Genomic DNA, 22012 nt, shown 5'->3' on the forward strand with positions numbered 1-22012 from the left:
GGCCAGTAGTAATATATGGGGCACACAGGGGCCAGTAGTAATATATGGGGGCACACAGGGGCCGGCGTCTACACATCATAGGGGAGATCTCCTGACACCTTCGATCCATCTACCTGATGAGCCTGAGGAGCACTGGGTTCTTGTTTACAGTCCTGTGGAAGAAGAGGATGGGGACATGTCTCTGGTGCTGTCCTCTTACTGGATAGATCTGGAGGAAACACATACAGGGAGTGAATTCATACTTTACATACAGATAATTATAGGCTGTATGTATTTAGTCCTGTCTATTACCTGGAGATGTGAGGGGCTGGGGAACCTCCATTATGACGTCCTTGTACAGATCTCTGTGTCCTTCTAAATACTCCCACTCCTCCATGGAGAAATGGACAGCGACATCGTGACACCTTATAGGAACCTGACACATACAATGATACCGTCATCCCCCGATCCTTTCATAGTGTTATTGTATAATGTCCCAGCAGTGTCACCTCTCCAGTCAGCAGCTCAATCATCTTGTAGGTGAGTTCTAGGATCTTCTGGTCATTGATGTCCTCATGGATCAGGGGGTGAGGTGGAGGCCCAGTGATTGGGCTCAGGGGTCTTCCCCATCCCTCAGACACAGGGTCCTGACAGCGATCACTAGAGGTCCTCTTCACCACTGTGTAATCCTGGTAATGGAGAGACACATTAATAAATCTCACTACAGACATTTCCAGAGTCCTCACTCTCCAGTTCTGTCCATCTGTTATTCCCATAGATAAGAATGATGTAATGTGACGTCATCAGAATCTCTCACCTCTCCAGTAAGCCGGAAGAGGATCTCTAGGGTGAGGTGTAATATCCTCTCCGCCATCTTGTCTCTGTCCATATCCATCTGTGATGGGTAAATCAGGAAAATTTTCTTTTGTAGATCTTCACTGAGAGGATCCGATATTGTAGAGACCTGAATGAGAATATGAGCCGATGGAACATCATAAGAATCCTGTGTAATATTTGGGGGCACACGGGGGCCAGCAGTAATATATGGGGACACACGGGGGCAAGTAGTAATATATGGGGGCACACGGGGGCCAGTAGTAATATATGGGGCACACGGGGGCAGTAGTAAAATATGGGGGCACACAGGAGACAGTAGAAATATATGGGGACACACAGGGGCCAGTAGTAATATATGAGGCACACAGGGGCCAGTAGTAATATATGGGGGCACACGGGGGCCAGTAGTAATATACGGGGGCACACAGGGGCCAGTAGTAATATATGGGGGCACAAAGGGGCCAGTAGTAATATATGGGGCACACAGGGGCCAGTAGTAATACATGGGGCACACAGAGGCCAGTAGTAATATATGGGGGCACACGGGGCCAGTAGTAATATATGGGGGTACAAAGGGGCCAGTAGTAATATATGGGGCACACAGGGGCCAGTAGTAATATATGGGGGCACACAGGGGCCAGTAGTAATATATGGGGGCACACAGGGGCCAGTAGTGATATATGGGGGCACACAGGGGCCAGTATTATTATTATTATTATAGCGCCATTTTTTCCATGGCGCTTTACATGTGAGGAGGCGTATACATAATACAAACAAGTACAATAATCTTGACCAATACAAGTAATATATGGGGCACACAGGGGCCGGTAGTAATATATGGGGCACACAGGGGCCAGTAGTAATATATGAGGGCACACAGGGGCCAGTAGTAATATATGGGGGCACACAGGAGCCAGTAGTGATATATGGGGGCACACAGGGGCCAGTAGTAATATATGTGGCACACAGGGGCCAGTAGTAATATATGGGGGCACTCGGGGGCCAGTAGTAATATATGGGGGCAGACGGGGGCCAGTAGTAATATATGGGGGCACACAGGAGCCAGTAGTAATATATGGGGGCACACGGTGGCCAGTAGTAATATATGGGGGCATACGGGGGCCAGTAGTAATATATGGGTGCAAACAGGGGCCATTACTAATATATGGGGCAAACAGCGGCAGTAGTAATATATGGGGGCACACGAGGCCAGTAGTAATATATGGGGGCACACAGGGGCCAGTAGTAATATATGGGGGCACACGGGGGCCAGTAGTAATATATGGGGGCACACGGGGGCCAGTAGTAATATATGGGAGCACACAGGGGCCAGTAGTAATATATGGGGGCACACAGGGTCCAGTAGTAATACAGAACCATCCTTAGGGGTGCACGCGTCACAGAAGCAAAGCATCACGGAAGATAAGCGTCGTGATACAGCAGTTATTTCATGGCAGTTAGTCAGGCCAGTAGTCAGGTAACCCACACTCTGTCCTCCCTTTTATCCATGTGCTTTATTCCTATCCTCCTATGCTCCCTTGCAATCCACATTCACCGCCCAATCCCCCCTCCACGACTCATACACATCAGCTCCTCACTCCTTCCCTCTCCCATGTACAGCTCCCATGCACTTCTCACCTTCCTGAAAAACCTCAGCCCATCTTACCCAAACACACTGCACAAAAAAACTTCAAACACTTCCAAAAACTACATGCTTTTTATCTTGTTACTCCTACTGATTTCGGGGGACATATCCCCCAACCCCAGTCCCCCATCCTCAACCGCTACCCTACCTCATATCAAAACCATACTAACCTTATTAATATTACTTGCACTCCCTCATCTGTCTCTTTCAACTGTGCCCTTTGGAATCCACAGTCTGTATGTAACAAGCTTCCTTTCCTGCACAACTACTTTCTGAACAACTCTCTAAATCTGTTGGCCCTCACTGAAACCTGGATCCAGGACTCTGACACTGTCTCCCCTGCTGCCATTTCCCATGGTGGCTTACAATTCTCCCATTCCCCAAGACCCACAAACAGACCTGGTGGTGGAGTCGGCATACTCTTGTCCCCCCAATGCACGTTCCAGGTTATACCCCCAGTTCCTTCACTTTCATTCCCTTCTTTTGAGGTCCACACCATCAGGCTCTTCCGTCCCCTCTCCCTCAGAGTAGCGGTCATATACCGGCCCCCAGGCTCACCCACCCATTTCCTGGACCACTTTTCAGCCTGGCTGCCGCACTTCATGTCCTCAGAACTACCAACCCTTATCCTGGGAGACTTCAACATTCCCATTAACAGCCCCACTTCCACATCTGCATCCCAGCTTCTATCACTAACCACTTCCCTAGACCTCTCACAGCTCTCAACCTCTGAAACACACAAAGACGGTAACACCCTGGACCTGGTCTTTGCCCGGCTCTGTTCAATCTTACCTAGATAACTCACCACTTCCCCTCTCTGACCACAACATTCTCTCCTTCACACTCACAATTCCTCGCCCACCCCAGCACCCTCCTACCTACCACACATTCAGAAATCTACATGCCATTAACCCTCATACACTTTCAGACTCCTTACACTCATCACTGTCCCCAATCTCCTCTTTTTCCTGTCCTGATCTGGCTGTACATCACTACAATGACACTCTTAGAAGCACCCTTGAACAAGTACCTCCCCTCACCCTCAGAACCTCCAAACACAGAATGAAACAGCCCTGGCTCACATCGCAAACCCGATTTCTCCAGCGATGCTCTAGGTGTGCTGAACGCTTATGGAGGAAAACTCGCACCCTAGAAGACTTCATACACTTCAAATTTATGTTAAGGACCTATAACTCTGCCCTTCACCTCGCCAAACAGTCCTACTACACCACCCTGATCTCCTCACTATCCAACCACCCCAAGAAACTTTTTGACACCTTTCACTCCCTCCTCAGGCCAAAAGCACAAGACCCTATCACAGACATTTGTGCTGATGACCTGGCTTCCCACTTTATAGAGAAAATAGACAATATCCGTCCCAGACACCAAGTGCAATGACTCCCATTCCTCCCTGCATCTCCCCTGGCTCACTCTCCACATTTGATCTCATCACAGAAGAAGTCTCCAAGCTCCTCTCCTCTTCTCGTCCGACTACATGCTCTACCGACCCCATTCCCTCACACCTCCTCCAGTCTCTCCAGTTGTCACAACTCACCTAACTACAATTTTTAATCTCTCCCTCTCCTCTGGCATTTTCCCCTCCTCCTTCAAACACTCTATCATTACTCTATTACTAAAAAAAAACACCCTTGACCCATCATGCACAAACTACAGACCGGTCTTCAATCTCCCCTTCATCTCAAAACTCCTGGAGCGCCTAGTCTACTCCCACCTTACCCGTTACCTCTCCACTCATTCCCTCCTAGACCCTTCACAGTCCGGGTTCCGCCCCCTACATTCAACAGAAACTGCACTCATCAAGGTGACCAATGACCTTCTGACAGCAAAATGTAACGGTGACCACTCTCTGCTCATTCTCATCGATCTTTCTGCAGCTTTCGACACTGTTGACCACCCTCTCCTACTCTCTAGGCTCCAGTCACTAGGCAATAAGGACACTGCTCTCTCCTGGTTCTCTTCCTATCTTTCTGAACGCTCCTTCAGTGTTCTGTTCTCCGGCTCCACTTCATCTCCTCTTCCTCTCACTGTCAGGGTACCTCAGGGCTCAGTCCTTGGCCCCCTTCTCTTCTCCCTCTACACGGCCCCAATTGGACAGACCATCAGCAGATTTGGCTTTCAGTACCATCTTTATGCTGATGACACACAACCATATACGTCATCCCCTGACCTTACCCCCGCTGTACTACAGAACGCCACTGACTGTCTGTCTGCAGTCTCCAACATCATGTCCGCTCTCTATCTGAAACTCAACCTCTCCAAAGCTGAACTTCTTCTGCTCCCGCCTTCTACTAACCTCCCTAAATCTGACATTTCCCTCTCCGTGGGTGGCACCATAATAACACCCCGGCAGCAGGCACGCTGTCTGGGTGTTATGTTTGACTCCGATCTCTCCTTCACCTCCCACATACAATCTCTTGCCCGCTCGTGCCGCTTACACCTAAAGAACATCTCTAGAATCCGCCCTTTTCTCACCATGGAGACAACAAAAACCCTCACTGTCGCCCTAATCCACTCCCGTCTGGACTACTGCAACTCTCTTTTAATTGGCCTCCCTCTCACGCGACTTTCCCCTCTCCAGTCTATCCTTAATGCAGCAGCCAGGGTCGTCCATCTGGCTAATCGTTACTCGGACGTGTCCGCTCTTCGCCAGTCGCTACACTGGCTGCCCATTCATTACAGGATACAATTCAAAGTACTTGTTCTCACCCACAAAGCTCTCCACAGTGCGGCCCCCCTTACATCTCCTCCCTCATTTCTATTGGCCTAGCCGACCACTGCGCTCTGCAAACGACTTTCGACTAACCTCTGCACTAATCCGTACCTCCCACTCCCGACTCCAAGACTTCTCCCGTGCTGCGCCAATCCTCTGGAATGCTCTACCCCAAGATATTAGGACCATCCACAACTTGCATAGTTTTAGGCGCTCGCTCAAAACACATTTGTTCAGAGCAGCCTACCACGGTCACTAATCAAACTCATTTTATGTTTGTGTGTGTGGCCCATTCACTATCTCCATCTACCCCACACTCCCTGAAGATGGCTGGACCATCATTGTAAATACACACCTGTACTTTGTATCTCCCCCTCCTCATTGTAGATTGTAAGCTCTCACGAGCAGGGTCGTCGTATTTCGCTTTAATTATTGTATTGTTAACGTTCTTACTTATGACTTTTGTGTTTGAAACTGTTAAGCGCTGCGGAATAGGTTGGCGCTATATAAAGATTATTATTATATGAGGGCACACAGGGGCCAGTAGTAATATATGAGGGCACACAGGGGCCAGTAGTAATATATGGGGGCACACAGGGGCCAGTAGTAATATATGGGGGCACACAGGGGCCAGTAGTAATATATGGGGGCACACAGGAGCCAGTAGTAATATATGGGGGCACACAGGAGGCAGTAGTGATATATGGGGGCACACAGGAGCCAGTAGTGATATAAGGGGGCACACAGGGGCCAGTAGTAATATACAGGGGCCAGTAGTAATATATGGGGCACACAGGCGGCAGTAGTAATATATGGGGGCACACAGGGGCCAGTAGTAATATATGGGGCACACAGGGGCCAGTAGTAATATACAGGGGCCAGTAGTAATATATGGGGCACACAGGCGGCAGTAGTAATATATGGGGGCACACAGGAGCCAGTAGTAATATATGGGGCACACAGGGGCCAGTAGTAATATATGGGAGCACACGGGGGCCAGTAGTAATATAGGGGGCCAGTAGTAATATACGAGGGCACACGGGGGCCAGTAGTAATATACGGGGGCCAGTAGTAATATACGAGGGCACACGGGGGCCAGTAGTAATATAGGGGGCCAGTAGTAATATACGAGGGCACACGGGGGCCAGTAGTAATATACGGGGGCCAGTAGTCATATATGAGAGCACATGGGGGCCAGTAGTAATATATGGGGGCACACAGGGGCCACTAATACTAGTTAGGGCCACATAGAAGGACTTACGGCTCCTGTAGGTGAATAGGGGAATATTACCATGTGGGGGAAGAAGGGAGAATTCTTAGGCCATGTTCACACGTTCCTGATTCCACTGTGGATTTTTCCGCTGCAGATTTGCAAAACCCGCAGTGCAAAACCGCGGTGCTTTTCACTGCTTTTTTTTGTGCGGATTCTACTGCGGTTTTCCAACTGCACTTTCCTATTGGTGCAGGTGGAAACCCGCAGCGGAAGCCGCAGAAAGAATTGACATGGTACTTCTTTTTTTCCGCAGAAAATCCTTGCGGATTTTCCAAGGGAAAAAAGCTAAGTGGGCACAGCAGTTTTTGTTTTCCATAGGGTAACATTGTACTGTACCCTGCATGGAAAAAGGATGCGGATCCGCAGTGGCAAATCCGCTGCGGATCCGCAGCAAAAACCGCACCGTGTGAACATGGCCTTACAGTGGCCGGTACACAGGGGAGGACATTACTGTCTGGAAACAAAGAGGAAAACGCACTCACTGCACAGACACAGCCAGGACTCCCAGGTGTGAATAAGCGCTATAGTGAGGGGGCGGAGTATGGAGGCGATATAGGAGGAATCCCCCACATGGAGGGTGACGAGGACTGCGCAGACTCCACCTGCAGAGCCGCACACCGGACACCGGGAACCCACGGGGATAAGAAGCTTCTGGACGAATCTGGAGTAAATACTAAACTGTGTGGCTCTCCCAGGTGTGACGTCATTTCCGGGGCGTGTCACACTGGGGGCGTGCCCTGACTTAGTGCAGACAGAGAAGCCGCCATATGGGCTGGCTGCGGTCAGGGCAGGCAGCGGCCATACAGTCCAGGCTCACCCGGGAGAACACAGGTCCCTGCCGTGTCCTGACCGCACTGTGCGGCTCCAGCTCCCACCAGCCAGTGTGCTGCCTCCTACTGCGCAGCCCGCGGAGGCCCCGCCCCCCGCTGTCACGTGGCGCTCACAGAGTTACGGTACTACATTTCCCGGCGTTCCATGCGTGTCGCTTCCGGAATGACGCTCGGGTTGACAAGTGCGTGTTCTTTTGCACAACATCCAGATGCGAGTATTGAATTCGCAGGCTGAATGTGTTGTGGGCGTGTCAGAGGAGTGATAGTCCTTGTCAGCTGCAGCGCTGATTGGTTCATCAGGGCATCGAAGGCGGCGCCTTTTAGGAGCGCGCTCTGTTCCTGAGACAGGCTTGCGATATGTAAGGAGCACATTCAGGAGTGCGCGTTTAATCATTTGTTTAATTTATTTATTTATTTAATCATTTATTCGGCGCGCATTTCGCATGTAAGGAAGCGCGCATTCGGGATCGCGGATCCGTATTCTGCCTGTAGTGAGCTGTTGCCTTTATTCCCAGCGGATCCGTATTCTGCCTGTAGTAACCTGTTGCCTTTATTCCCAGCAGATCCGTATTCTGCCTGTAGTGAGCTGTTGCCTTTATTCCCAGTGTATCCGTATTCTGCCTGTAGTGAGCTGTTGCCTTTATTCCCAGCAGATCCGTATTCTGCCTGTAGTAATCTGTTGCCTTTATTCCCAGCGGATCCGTATTCTGCCTGTAGTAACCTGTTGCCTTTATTCCCAGCAGATCCGTATTCTGCCTGTAGTGACCTGTTGCCTTTATTCCCAGCGTATCCGTATTCTGCCTGTAGTGACCTGTTGCCTTTATTCCCAGCGGATCCGTATTCTGCCTGTAGTAACCTGTTGCCTTTATTCCCAGCGGATCCGTATTCTGCCTGTAGTGACCTGTTGCCTTTATTCCCAGCGGATCCGTATTCTGCCTGTAGTGACCTGTTGCCTTTATTCCCAGCGGATCTGTATTCTGCCTGTAGTGAGCTGTTGCCTTTATTCCCAGCGTATCCGTATTCTGCCTGTAGTGAGCTGTTGCCTTTATTCCCAGCGTATCCGTATTCTGCCTGTAGTAATCTGTTGCCTTTATTCCCAGCGGATCCGTATTCTGCCTGTAGTGACCTGTTGCCTTTATTCCCAGCGGATCCGTATTCTGCCTATAGTAACCTGTTGCCTTTATTCCCAGCGTATCCGTATTCTGCCTGTAGTAACCTGTTGCCTTTATTCCCAGCGGATCCGTATTCTGCCTGTAGTAACCTGTTGCCTTTATTCCCAGCGTATCCGTATTCTGCCTGTAGTGAGCTGTTGCCTTTATTCCCAGCGGATCCGTATTCTGCCTGTAGTGAGCTGTTGCCTTTATTCCCAGCGTATCTGTATTCTGCCTGTAGTAACCTGTTGCCTTTATTCCCAGCGGATCCGTATTCTGCCTGTAGTGAGCTGTTGCCTTTATTCCCAGCGTATCTGTATTCTGCCTGTAGTAACCTGTTGCCTTTATTCCCAGCGTATCCGTATTCTGCCTGTAGTGACCTGTTGCGTCTATTCCCAGCAGATCCGTATTCTGCCTGTAGTAACCTGTTGCCTTTATTCCCAGCAGATCCGTATTCTGCCTGTAGTAACCTGTTGCCTTTATTCCCAGTGTATCCGTATTCTGCCTGTAGTAAGCTGTTGCCTTTATTCCCAGCGTATCCGTATTCTGCCTGTAGTGACCTGTTGCCTTTATTCCCAGCAGATCCGTATTCTGCCTGTAGTAACCTGTTGCCTTTATTCCCAGCGGATCCGTATTCTGCCTGTAGTGAGCTGTTGCCTTTATTCCCAGCGTATCCGTATTCTGCCTGTAGTGAGCTGTTGCCTTTATTCCCAGCGTATCCGTATTCTGCCTGTAGTGAGCTGTTGCCTTTATTCCCAGCGGATCCGTATTCTGCCTGTAGTGAGCTGTTGCCTTTATTCCCAGCGGATCCGTATTCTGCCTGTAGTGACCTGTTGCCTTTATTCCCAGCGGATCCGTATTCTGCCTGTAGTAACCTGTTGCGTCTATTCCCAGCGTATCCGTATTCTGCCTGTAGTAACCTGTTGCGTCTATTCCCAGCGGATCCGTATTCTGCCTGTAGTAACCTGTTGCCTTTATTCCCAGCGGATCCGTATTCTGCCTGTAGTGAGCTGTTGCCTTTATTCCCAGCGTATCTGTATTCTGCCTGTAGTAACCTGTTGCCTTTATTCCCAGCGTATCCGTATTCTGCCTGTAGTAGTCTGTTGCGTTTATTCCCAGTGGATCCGTATTCTGCCTGTAGTGAGCTGTTGCCTTTATTCCCAGCGGATCCGTATTCTGCCTGTAGTAACCTGTTGCCTTTATTCCCAGCGTATCCGTATTCTGCCTGTAGTAACCTGTTGCCTTTATTCCCATTGGATCCGTATTCTGCCTGTAGTAACCTGTTGCCTTTATTCCCAGCGTATCCGTATTCTGCCTGTAGTGAGCTGTTGCCTTTATTCCCAGCGGATCCGTATTCTGCCTGTAGTGAGCTGTTGCCTTTATTCCCAGCGTATCCGTATTCTGCCTGTAGTAACCTGTTGCGTTTATTCCCAGCGGATCCGTATTCTGCCTGTAGTAACCTGTTGCCTTTATTCCCAGCATATCCGTATTCTGCCTGTAGTGAGCTGTTGCCTTTATTCCCAGCATATCCGTATTCTGCCTGTAGTGACCTGTTGCCTTTATTCCCAGCGTATTCGTATTCTGCCTGTAGTAAATTTTTGCCTGTATTCCCAGCGGATCCCTATCCTGCCTGTAGTAATCTGTTGTTTATTCCCAGCGGATCCGTATTCTGCCTGTAGTAAATTTTTGCCTGTATTCCCAGGTGCTGCATCTCCTGGAACGTGTGGATTTGCCAGAGCTGCTGATTCAATTAGCAACATTGGCTATTTCGGAGACTGTGGATGACCTGAAATGTCAGGTAATGCCATGTACAAGCTCTCGTCTCCTCTATGTATCTATGATATTTTTAGGTGAGTGACCAGATGTCTCCTGATTGTAGGCAACTTTGAGGACTCGTATCTTCAATCATCACCTGGATTCGGAGACACAACCACCAGTCGTACAACGCTGTCGCGCATATTCCCGATCACAGCAGGTGGAATGTAGGTCCGATTACTCGTGGTGTGGGGTGCAGGGCCGACAGCTCGTGGTGTGGGGTGCAGGGCCGACAGCTCGTGGTGTGGGGTGCAGGGCCGACAGCTCGTGGTGTGGGGTGTAGGGCCGACCGCTCGTGGTGTGGGGTACAGTGCTGACAGCTCGTGGTGTGGGGTGCAGGGCCGACAGCTCGGGTGTGGGGTGCAGGGCCGACAGCTCGTGGTGTGGGGTGCAGGGCCGACAGCTCGTGGTGTGGGGTTCAGGTCCGACAGCTCGTGGTGTGGGGTGCAGGGCTGACAGCTCGTGGTGTGGGGTGCAGGGCCGACAGCTCGTGGTGTGGGGTGCAGGGCCGACAGCTCGTGGTGTGGGGTACAGTGCCGGCAGCTCGTGGTGTGGGGTGCAGGGCTGACAGGTCTTAGTGTGGGGTGCAGGGCTGACAGCTCGTGGAGTGCAGGACTGACAGCTCGTGGAGTGCAGGGCTGACAGCTCGTGGAGTGCAGGGCTGACAGCTCGTGGAGTGCAGGGCTGACAGCTCGTGGAGTGCAGGGCTGACAGCTCGTGGAGTGCAGGGCTGACAGCTCGTGGAGTGCAGGGCTGACAGCTCGTGGAGTGCAGGGCTGACAGCTCGTGGAGTGCAGGGCTGACAGCTCGTGGAGTGCAGGGCTGACAGCTCGTGGAGTGCAGGGCTGACAGCTCGTGGAGTGCAGGGCTGACAGCTCGTGGAGTGCAGGGCTGACAGCTCGTGGAGTGCAGGGCTGACAGCTCGTGGAGTGCAGGGCTGACAGCTCGTGGAGTGCAGGGCTGACAGCTCGTGGAGTGCAGGGCTGACAGCTCGTGGAGTGCAGGGCTGACAGCTCGTGGAGTGCAGGGCTGACAGCTCGTGGAGTGCAGGGCTGACAGCTCGTGGAGTGCAGGGCTGACAGCTCGTGGAGTGCAGGGCTGACAGCTCGTGGAGTGCAGGGCTGACAGCTCGTGGAGTGCAGGGCTGACAGCTCGTGGAGTGCAGGGCTGACAGCTCGTGGAGTGCAGGGCTGACAGCTCGTGGAGTGCAGGGCTGACAGCTCGTGGAGTGCAGGGCTGACAGCTCGTGGAGTGCAGGGCTGACAGCTCGTGGAGTGCAGGGCTGACAGCTCGTGGAGTGCAGGGCTGACAGCTCGTGGAGTGCAGGGCTGACAGCTCGTGGAGTGCAGGGCTGACAGCTCGTGGAGTGCAGGGCTGACAGCTCGTGGAGTGCAGGGCTGACAGCTCGTGGAGTGCAGGGCTGACAGCTCGTGGAGTGCAGGGCTGACAGCTCGTGGAGTGCAGGGCTGACAGCTCGTGGAGTGCAGGGCTGACAGCTCGTGGAGTGCAGGGCTGACAGCTCGTGGAGTGCAGGGCTGACAGCTCGTGGAGTGCAGGGCTGACAGCTCGTGGAGTGCAGGGCTGACAGCTCGTGGAGTGCAGGGCTGACAGCTCGTGGAGTGCAGGGCTGACAGCTCGTGGAGTGCAGGGCTGACAGCTCGTGGAGTGCAGGGCTGACAGCTCGTGGAGTGCAGGGCTGACAGCTCGTGGAGTGCAGGGCTGACAGCTCGTGGAGTGCAGGGCTGACAGCTCGTGGAGTGCAGGGCTGACAGCTCGTGGAGTGCAGGGCTGACAGCTCGTGGAGTGCAGGGCTGACAGCTCGTGGAGTGCAGGGCTGACAGCTCGTGGAGTGCAGGGCTGACAGCTCGTGGAGTGCAGGGCTGACAGCTCGTGGAGTGCAGGGCTGACAGCTCGTGGAGTGCAGGGCTGACAGCTCGTGGAGTGCAGGGCTGACAGCTCGTGGAGTGCAGGGCTGACAGCTCGTGGAGTGCAGGGCTGACAGCTCGTGGAGTGCAGGGCTGACAGCTCGTGGAGTGCAGGGCTGACAGCTCGTGGAGTGCAGGGCTGACAGCTCGTGGAGTGCAGGGCTGACAGCTCGTGGAGTGCAGGGCTGACAGCTCGTGGAGTGCAGGGCTGACAGCTCGTGGAGTGCAGGGCTGACAGCTCGTGGAGTGCAGGGCTGACAGCTCGTGGAGTGCAGGGCTGACAGCTCGTGGAGTGCAGGGCTGACAGCTCGTGGAGTGCAGGGCTGACAGCTCGTGGAGTGCAGGGCTGACAGCTCGTGGAGTGCAGGGCTGACAGCTCGTGGAGTGCAGGGCTGACAGCTCGTGGAGTGCAGGGCTGACAGCTCGTGGAGTGCAGGGCTGACAGCTCGTGGAGTGCAGGGCTGACAGCTCGTGGAGTGCAGGGCTGACAGCTCGTGGAGTGCAGGGCTGACAGCTCGTGGAGTGCAGGGCTGACAGCTCGTGGAGTGCAGGGCTGACAGCTCGTGGAGTGCAGGGCTGACAGCTCGTGGAGTGCAGGGCTGACAGCTCGTGGAGTGCAGGGCTGACAGCTCGTGGAGTGCAGGGCTGACAGCTCGTGGAGTGCAGGGCTGACAGCTCGTGGAGTGCAGGGCTGACAGCTCGTGGAGTGCAGGGCTGACAGCTCGTGGAGTGCAGGGCTGACAGCTCGTGGAGTGCAGGGCTGACAGCTCGTGGAGTGCAGGGCTGACAGCTCGTGGAGTGCAGGGCTGACAGCTCGTGGAGTGCAGGGCTGACAGCTCGTGGAGTGCAGGGCTGACAGCTCGTGGAGTGCAGGGCTGACAGCTCGTGGAGTGCAGGGCTGACAGCTCGTGGAGTGCAGGGCTGACAGCTCGTGGAGTGCAGGGCTGACAGCTCGTGGAGTGCAGGGCTGACAGCTCGTGGAGTGCAGGGCTGACAGCTCGTGGAGTGCAGGGCTGACAGCTCGTGGAGTGCAGGGCTGACAGCTCGTGGAGTGCAGGGCTGACAGCTCGTGGAGTGCAGGGCTGACAGCTCGTGGAGTGCAGGGCTGACAGCTCGTGGAGTGCAGGGCTGACAGCTCGTGGAGTGCAGGGCTGACAGCTCGTGGAGTGCAGGGCTGACAGCTCGTGGAGTGCAGGGCTGACAGCTCGTGGAGTGCAGGGCTGACAGCTCGTGGAGTGCAGGGCTGACAGCTCGTGGAGTGCAGGGCTGACAGCTCGTGGAGTGCAGGGCTGACAGCTCGTGGAGTGCAGGGCTGACAGCTCGTGGAGTGCAGGGCTGACAGCTCGTGGAGTGCAGGGCTGACAGCTCGTGGAGTGCAGGGCTGACAGCTCGTGGAGTGCAGGGCTGACAGCTCGTGGAGTGCAGGGCTGACAGCTCGTGGAGTGCAGGGCTGACAGCTCGTGGAGTGCAGGGCTGACAGCTCGTGGAGTGCAGGGCTGACAGCTCGTGGAGTGCAGGGCTGACAGCTCGTGGAGTGCAGGGCTGACAGCTCGTGGAGTGCAGGGCTGACAGCTCGTGGAGTGCAGGGCTGACAGCTCGTGGAGTGCAGGGCTGACAGCTCGTGGAGTGCAGGGCTGACAGCTCGTGGAGTGCAGGGCTGACAGCTCGTGGAGTGCAGGGCTGACAGCTCGTGGAGTGCAGGGCTGACAGCTCGTGGAGTGCAGGGCTGACAGCTCGTGGAGTGCAGGGCTGACAGCTCGTGGAGTGCAGGGCTGACAGCTCGTGGAGTGCAGGGCTGACAGCTCGTGGAGTGCAGGGCTGACAGCTCGTGGAGTGCAGGGCTGACAGCTCGTGGAGTGCAGGGCTGACAGCTCGTGGAGTGCAGGGCTGACAGCTCGTGGAGTGCAGGGCTGACAGCTCGTGGAGTGCAGGGCTGACAGCTCGTGGAGTGCAGGGCTGACAGCTCGTGGAGTGCAGGGCTGACAGCTCGTGGAGTGCAGGGCTGACAGCTCGTGGAGTGCAGGGCTGACAGCTCGTGGAGTGCAGGGCTGACAGCTCGTGGAGTGCAGGGCTGACAGCTCGTGGAGTGCAGGGCTGACAGCTCGTGGAGTGCAGGGCTGACAGCTCGTGGAGTGCAGGGCTGACAGCTCGTGGAGTGCAGGGCTGACAGCTCGTGGAGTGCAGGGCTGACAGCTCGTGGAGTGCAGGGCTGACAGCTCGTGGAGTGCAGGGCTGACAGCTCGTGGAGTGCAGGGCTGACAGCTCGTGGAGTGCAGGGCTGACAGCTCGTGGAGTGCAGGGCTGACAGCTCGTGGAGTGCAGGGCTGACAGCTCGTGGAGTGCAGGGCTGACAGCTCGTGGAGTGCAGGGCTGACAGCTCGTGGAGTGCAGGGCTGACAGCTCGTGGAGTGCAGGGCTGACAGCTCGTGGAGTGCAGGGCTGACAGCTCGTGGAGTGCAGGGCTGACAGCTCGTGGAGTGCAGGGCTGACAGCTCGTGGAGTGCAGGGCTGACAGCTCGTGGAGTGCAGGGCTGACAGCTCGTGGAGTGCAGGGCTGACAGCTCGTGGAGTGCAGGGCTGACAGCTCGTGGAGTGCAGGGCTGACAGCTCGTGGAGTGCAGGGCTGACAGCTCGTGGAGTGCAGGGCTGACAGCTCGTGGAGTGCAGGGCTGACAGCTCGTGGAGTGCAGGGCTGACAGCTCGTGGAGTGCAGGGCTGACAGCTCGTGGAGTGCAGGGCTGACAGCTCGTGGAGTGCAGGGCTGACAGCTCGTGGAGTGCAGGGCTGACAGCTCGTGGAGTGCAGGGCTGACAGCTCGTGGAGTGCAGGGCTGACAGCTCGTGGAGTGCAGGGCTGACAGCTCGTGGAGTGCAGGGCTGACAGCTCGTGGAGTGCAGGGCTGACAGCTCGTGGAGTGCAGGGCTGACAGCTCGTGGAGTGCAGGGCTGACAGCTCGTGGAGTGCAGGGCTGACAGCTCGTGGAGTGCAGGGCTGACAGCTCGTGGAGTGCAGGGCTGACAGCTCGTGGAGTGCAGGGCTGACAGCTCGTGGAGTGCAGGGCTGACAGCTCGTGGAGTGCAGGGCTGACAGCTCGTGGAGTGCAGGGCTGACAGCTCGTGGAGTGCAGGGCTGACAGCTCGTGGAGTGCAGGGCTGACAGCTCGTGGAGTGCAGGGCTGACAGCTCGTGGAGTGCAGGGCTGACAGCTCGTGGAGTGCAGGGCTGACAGCTCGTGGAGTGCAGGGCTGACAGCTCGTGGAGTGCAGGGCTGACAGCTCGTGGAGTGCAGGGCTGACAGCTCGTGGAGTGCAGGGCTGACAGCTCGTGGAGTGCAGGGCTGACAGCTCGTGGAGTGCAGGGCTGACAGCTCGTGGAGTGCAGGGCTGACAGCTCGTGGAGTGCAGGGCTGACAGCTCGTGGAGTGCAGGGCTGACAGCTCGTGGAGTGCAGGGCTGACAGCTCGTGGAGTGCAGGGCTGACAGCTCGTGGAGTGCAGGGCTGACAGCTCGTGGAGTGCAGGGCTGACAGCTCGTGGAGTGCAGGGCTGACAGCTCGTGGAGTGCAGGGCTGACAGCTCGTGGAGTGCAGGGCTGACAGCTCGTGGAGTGCAGGGCTGACAGCTCGTGGAGTGCAGGGCTGACAGCTCGTGGAGTGCAGGGCTGACAGCTCGTGGAGTGCAGGGCTGACAGCTCGTGGAGTGCAGGGCTGACAGCTCGTGGAGTGCAGGGCTGACAGCTCGTGGAGTGCAGGGCTGACAGCTCGTGGAGTGCAGGGCTGACAGCTCGTGGAGTGCAGGGCTGACAGCTCGTGGAGTGCAGGGCTGACAGCTCGTGGAGTGCAGGGCTGACAGCTCGTGGAGTGCAGGGCTGACAGCTCGTGGAGTGCAGGGCTGACAGCTCGTGGAGTGCAGGGCTGACAGCTCGTGGAGTGCAGGGCTGACAGCTCGTGGAGTGCAGGGCTGACAGCTCGTGGAGTGCAGGGCTGACAGCTCGTGGAGTGCAGGGCTGACAGCTCGTGGAGTGCAGGGCTGACAGCTCGTGGAGTGCAGGGCTGACAGCTCGTGGAGTGCAGGGCTGACAGCTCGTGGAGTGCAGGGCTGACAGCTCGTGGAGTGCAGGGCTGACAGCTCGTGGAGTGCAGGGCTGACAGCTCGTGGAGTGCAGGGCTGACAGCTCGTGGAGTGCAGGGCTGACAGCTCGTGGAGTGCAGGGCTGACAGCTCGTGGAGTGCAGGGCTGACAGCTCGTGGAGTGCAGGGCTGACAGCTCGTGGAGTGCAGGGCTGACAGCTCGTGGAGTGCAGGGCTGACAGCTCGTGGAGTGCAGGGCTGACAGCTCGTGGAGTGCAGGGCTGACAGCTCGTGGAGTGCAGGGCTGACAGCTCGTGGAGTGCAGGGCTGACAGCTCGTGGAGTGCAGGGCTGACAGCTCGTGGAGTGCAGGGCTGACAGCTCGTGGAGTGCAGGGCTGACAGCTCGTGGAGTGCAGGGCTGACAGCTCGTGGAGTGCAGGGCTGACAGCTCGTGGAGTGCAGGGCTGACAGCTCGTGGAGTGCAGGGCTGACAGCTCGTGGAGTGCAGGGCTGACAGCTCGTGGAGTGCAGGGCTGACAGCTCGTGGAGTGCAGGGCTGACAGCTCGTGGAGTGCAGGGCTGACAGCTCGTGGAGTGCAGGGCTGACAGCTCGTGGAGTGCAGGGCTGACAGCTCGTGGAGTGCAGGGCTGACAGCTCGTGGAGTGCAGGGCTGACAGCTCGTGGAGTGCAGGGCTGACAGCTCGTGGAGTGCAGGGCTGACAGCTCGTGGAGTGCAGGGCTGACAGCTCGTGGAGTGCAGGGCTGACAGCTCGTGGAGTGCAGGGCTGACAGCTCGTGGAGTGCAGGGCTGACAGCTCGTGGAGTGCAGGGCTGACAGCTCGTGGAGTGCAGGGCTGACAGCTCGTGGAGTGCAGGGCTGACAGCTCGTGGAGTGCAGGGCTGACAGCTCGTGGAGTGCAGGGCTGACAGCTCGTGGAGTGCAGGGCTGACAGCTCGTGGAGTGCAGGGCTGACAGCTCGTGGAGTGCAGGGCTGACAGCTCGTGGAGTGCAGGGCTGACAGCTCGTGGAGTGCAGGGCTGACAGCTCGTGGAGTGCAGGGCTGACAGCTCGTGGAGTGCAGGGCTGACAGCTCGTGGAGTGCAGGGCTGACAGCTCGTGGAGTGCAGGGCTGACAGCTCGTGGAGTGCAGGGCTGACAGCTCGTGGAGTGCAGGGCTGACAGCTCGTGGAGTGCAGGGCTGACAGCTCGTGGAGTGCAGGGCTGACAGCTCGTGGAGTGCAGGGCTGACAGCTCGTGGAGTGCAGGGCTGACAGCTCGTGGAGTGCAGGGCTGACAGCTCGTGGAGTGCAGGGCTGACAGCTCGTGGAGTGCAGGGCTGACAGCTCGTGGAGTGCAGGGCTGACAGCTCGTGGAGTGCAGGGCTGACAGCTCGTGGAGTGCAGGGCTGACAGCTCGTGGAGTGCAGGGCTGACAGCTCGTGGAGTGCAGGGCTGACAGCTCGTGGAGTGCAGGGCTGACAGCTCGTGGAGTGCAGGGCCGACAGCTCGTGGTGTGGGGCGGAGGGCCGACAGCTCGTGGTGTGGGGCGGAGGGCCGACAGCTCGTGGTGTGGGGCGGAGGGCCGACAGCTCGTGGTGTGGGGCGGAGGGCCGACAGCTCGTGGTGTGGGGCGGAGGGCCGACAGCTCGTGGTGTGGGGCGGAGGGCCGACAGCTCGTGGTGTGGGGCGGAGGGCCGACAGCTCGTGGTGTGGGGCGGAGGGCCGACAGCTCGTGGTGTGGGGCGGAGGGCCGACAGCTCGTGGTGTGGGGCGGAGGGCCGACAGCTCGTGGTGTGGGGCGGAGGGCCGACAGCTCGTGGTGTGGGGCGGAGGGCCGACAGCTCGTGGTGTGGGGCGGAGGGCCGACAGCTCGTGGTGTGGGGCGGAGGGCCGACAGCTCGTGGTGTGGGGCGGAGGGCCGACAGCTCGTGGTGTGGGGCGGAGGGCCGACAGCTCGTGGTGTGGGGCGGAGGGCCGACAGCTCGTGGTGTGGGGCGGAGGGCCGACAGCTCGTGGTGTGGGGCGGAGGTGTGTACATTGTGCCTGAGCCTTAGACCCCAGCATATGCTCCATACATGGCCAAATGGAGGATGGAAGCATATCTTTTTAGTGACAGGCCCTGATCATGAGCCGCTCCGTACACCGGCTCCTGGCCTGTAACATACATGCAACTCAATGGTTGGGAATGTATTAAAGGCACCGCAGGAAATGGCAATGGGCAGAAATCTCACAGTGACCCCACTTGTTAAAGTGAACCTGTCACGTCGGTTTGCCCCTGTAAGCTGTGGCCACCGCCTTTCAGGGCTTATATACAGTATTCTATAATGCTGCAGATAAGCCCCCTGTCCAACCTGAAATAGAAGAAAAACAAGTTTTATTATACTCACCCTGGGGCGGTCGGTTCCGATGGGTGTCTCAGGTCCAGGTCCGGCGCCTCCCATCTTCATGCGATGACGTCCTCCTCCTTGCTTTGTGTCGCGGCAGGCGTACTTATCTGCCCTGTTGAGGGCAGAGTAAATTACAGCAGTGCGCAGGTGCCTGGAAAGGTCAGAGAGGCACAGAGACTGCAGTACTTTGCTGTGTCCTCAACAGGGCAGATCAGTACGGCTGCGCAGGAGACGCGACACGAAGCAAGGAATAGGACGTCATCGTATGAAGATGGGAAGCTCCGGACTGCGATGCCCATCGAACGGGGCAGCCCCCCCCCCTTCCCGTGTGAGTATAATCTTGTTTTTCTTCTATTTCAGGGTAGATCGGAGGCTTATCTACAGCATTACAGAATACTGTAGATTAGCCGTGAAGGGCGGTGGCCGCAGCTTAGGCCTCTTTCACACTTCCATCTTTGAGCTCCCGTCACAATCCGTCGATTTTTGAAAAAACAGGATCCAGCAAATTTTTCTGCTGGATCCTGTTTTCCTCAGACTTGTATTAGCGACTGATTGTGACGGATGGCCTTCCGTTTCATCGTGCAGTGGATCCATCTGAAAATTGCAGTCCGTCGGGTGGAGAAAACGTTCAGAGGAACGTTTTTTCTGCATGTCGTAAAATCGCTCAGCGACGGATCCTGCGCTGTCCGTCGTTGGCTATAATGGAAGCTTATGGATGCAGGATCCATCGCTGACCGTCAAAAGCAGGAATCCAGCGACGGGTCCCGTCTTTTGAAACTGATCATGTGTGGAAGAATTTCCCGTGAGGGAAATTGTCTCTCGCTCGCTCTCTTTTTACTATTTATGCTGCCTATGCAGCATCAATAGTAAAAAGATATCATGTTACAAATGTGAAAAAAAAAATAAAAAAATTGCAATATTCTTACCTTCCGGGGTCCCGCGCAGCGTTACCGATGCTCCCGATAGCTCCATTTCCAGTAATGCATTGCGAAATGATCCGATGACCTCGCGGTCTCGCGAGACCGCTAGGTCTTCTGGGTTATTGCCACAATGCATTACTGGGAACGCTAGCTGCTGGGAGCATCGCGACCATCGGTAACGCTGCGCGGGATGCCGGAAGGTAAGAATATTGTGATTTTTTTTTTTTTTCACATTTGTAACATGATATCCGTCATTTCAACTTCTTGACGGATCCTGTGCAGATTTGGAAGACAGAAGTGTGAAAGAGGCCTTACAGGGCCAAAACGATGTGACAGGTTCCCTTTAACCCTCACTTAGCCAGAGTAGGTGCCCAGTTACATGCTGCGGGAGTGCTGGAATATTAGGGGCTGGTTGGTTCCTCATCCCCCGTCCCCCCTTTTTGCAGACAGCTGGATTGCCTTCGGCAGCTGGTCATCATCCTGTGTGAACGTTCACAGCTCCATGAACTTGTGGAATTCCCTTACGTGAATTTACAGTGAGGTGAGCGGTTGCCCGGTCGGAGCCATCGTCTTCTTACCGAGCCGGCTGTATATCACTGCTGTCTCCCTCAGGTTGTGAGCATCATTGAAGCTCGTGTTCGAGCCGCAGATCTGCTGACCCATAATTACTACGAGCTCCTGTATGCTTTCCATATTCATCGGCACAAACTCTTCTGATCTTATCTCTAGTAGGAGATTGTATTACAAATTCTGGAGCCGCTAATTTTAGTACCGTACATTCCTCCTGGATATATGTGCATTATGTGAGGCCCCTCCATTTGTCTTTGCACACAGAGGGGGGGCACACTCGGGGGTCAGGTAGTTATCCGTCGTATTTGGGATTGTCCCCTCTAGTGATCTCCATTCCTCTTTTAATTTCCGTCTCTGCTGAATGTCGTTGTCTCCTTCCTCAGCCGGCACCGTGATGTTTGTGTACAGGATGCATCTCCGCAGAGAGGTCCGAACCCTTATAGGTCTTCAGAGGCAAGTGAATGTGTATCTGGCGTGTCTGAACTGTCTGCAGCTTATACGGCCCGAATACTCCAGGATTGTGCAGCCGGCGTCGGGGGCAGTGGGAAAGAAATGTATAGTTACAGGGGTTTCCTGTCCAGGGGTGGATTCTCGTCTCAGGCGTTCACGGTAAAATCTGTCAGTCAGCACAAGTGTATGCCATTTATCATTATAGCGCCATTTTTTTTGTTACAGCACCATTTATTGCAGTACGCTGTAATACGCCATTTACCAAACTCTTCATTAAGAGTCACAGAACCGGCGCAGCACACCCATATCCGTAGCTTCAACCCTTAAACTTATATTGGGGTCGAAGCCGTGAACGAACTCTATGCGCTGGTCGGAGCTGTGGAAATGGCTGAGCTGGTCGTGCAATGCCATTCCTGTAAGTGGATGGGCGGCGGCCGATGTGTCTGTAACTCTGAACACTTGACATATTCCCATCAGTGAGTGAGATAAGAAAGCCCCTTTTATTTATCCCACATAACCAGAGCAATTTATTTAGCATGATCCAGATTGATAAACTTCTCCGTCTAGAAACTTCTGTTATAAATTTTTATTCTTTGCGATCCAGTATACTTCTCACCAGTGGCCTCTGTCCGCCTTGTCTCCTTTGGTTTGGCTGCTGTATTCCTCCATCGATCACCTTCTGCAAGCGCTGGAAGAAAATAACAGTCGGCTAAACCGAGAGGTAAGAGTCACAGTCACACATGCGTGTGGTGTTCGGAGGGCTTGGTATGTGCTCCAATTATAGGACTTGTCCTCCATTAGGCGCTGCACATTCTGCCACCATACTTACCGGATGCCACAGTAGACCCCATTCTAAGTCTGTGCTGCCTGGCGCTGCTGGGATGATTGACATGTAAGGCCTCATACCCATTTGTGCGAGAAACAGACGAGTGCAATCCGATAAAAAATCAGATTGCACTCGGACCAATGTTATTCAATAGGGGACATCTCATTTGCGAGATTATTCTCATCCTAAATAGGACTGATTAAAAAAAAAATCGCACCATGCGAGTGCTCTCCGATTTTTATTTTTATTTTTTTAACGCTTCGGTGTCCTTAGAAAAGCCGGTAATTCATTTGCAGTGTACAGTAAAATCACACTGACAGGTTAGAATAGAATAGATATCTATATACATAGAATAGGTATATATATAATTTCTCCTACGCCTCATTGGGGGACACAGACCGTGGGTGTTATGCTGCTTGCCACTAGGAGGACACTAAGTGATACAAAGAAAGTTAGCTCCTCCCCTGCAGTATACACCCTCCTGCTGGCCCTCAGCTAACCAGTTCTTGCTTAGTGTCTGTAGGAGGCACTTGGGTCTGTTTTCAGACCCCAACTTTCTTATTTTAATTTTAATTTTTATTTTTTATTCAACGGAGTGAAGGGG

General features: G+C 55.1%; 2 protein-coding genes across 7 annotated transcripts in view; one reads left to right on the forward strand and one right to left on the reverse strand.

Annotated features, from left to right (window-relative positions):
- Positions 1 to 7356, reverse strand: part of LOC143766815 (uncharacterized) — a 74431-nt gene extending 67075 nt beyond the window's left edge. For 2 of the 5 annotated variants that reach the window (XM_077254780.1, XM_077254779.1), the window contains exons 1-5: positions 7068 to 7356; positions 797 to 943; positions 489 to 668; positions 292 to 415; positions 114 to 208 (exon numbers count right to left, since the gene is read on the reverse strand). In XM_077254780.1, the coding sequence (XP_077110895.1) occupies positions 114 to 208; positions 292 to 415; positions 489 to 668; positions 797 to 943; positions 7068 to 7172 (651 nt within the window). In that variant the 5' untranslated portion in view covers positions 7173 to 7356. Of the gene's footprint in view, positions 1 to 113; positions 209 to 291; positions 416 to 488; positions 669 to 796; positions 944 to 6947 lie in introns of all 5 variants that reach the window. The other 3 variants (XM_077254783.1, XM_077254781.1, XM_077254784.1) reach the window with 3 other exon arrangements.
- The window catches only part of LOC143766850 (nuclear pore complex protein Nup160-like), a 76259-nt gene continuing 61479 nt past the window's right edge, over positions 7233 to 22012 (forward strand). Inside the window, exons 1-4 of one of the 2 annotated variants that reach the window (XM_077254837.1) lie at positions 7233 to 7418; positions 10149 to 10244; positions 10326 to 10428; positions 20516 to 21303. In XM_077254837.1, coding sequence (XP_077110952.1) covers positions 7233 to 7418; positions 10149 to 10244; positions 10326 to 10428; positions 20516 to 20745 — 615 coding nt within the window. In that variant the 3' untranslated portion in view covers positions 20746 to 21303. Of the gene's footprint in view, positions 7419 to 7721; positions 7741 to 10148; positions 10245 to 10325; positions 10429 to 20515; positions 21304 to 22012 lie in introns of those variants that run through there. The other variant, XR_013213649.1, reaches the window with a different exon arrangement.

This window comes from Ranitomeya variabilis, chromosome 4, assembly GCF_051348905.1.
Source record: "Ranitomeya variabilis isolate aRanVar5 chromosome 4, aRanVar5.hap1, whole genome shotgun sequence".
Taxonomy (NCBI): Eukaryota; Metazoa; Chordata; class Amphibia; order Anura; family Dendrobatidae; genus Ranitomeya; species Ranitomeya variabilis.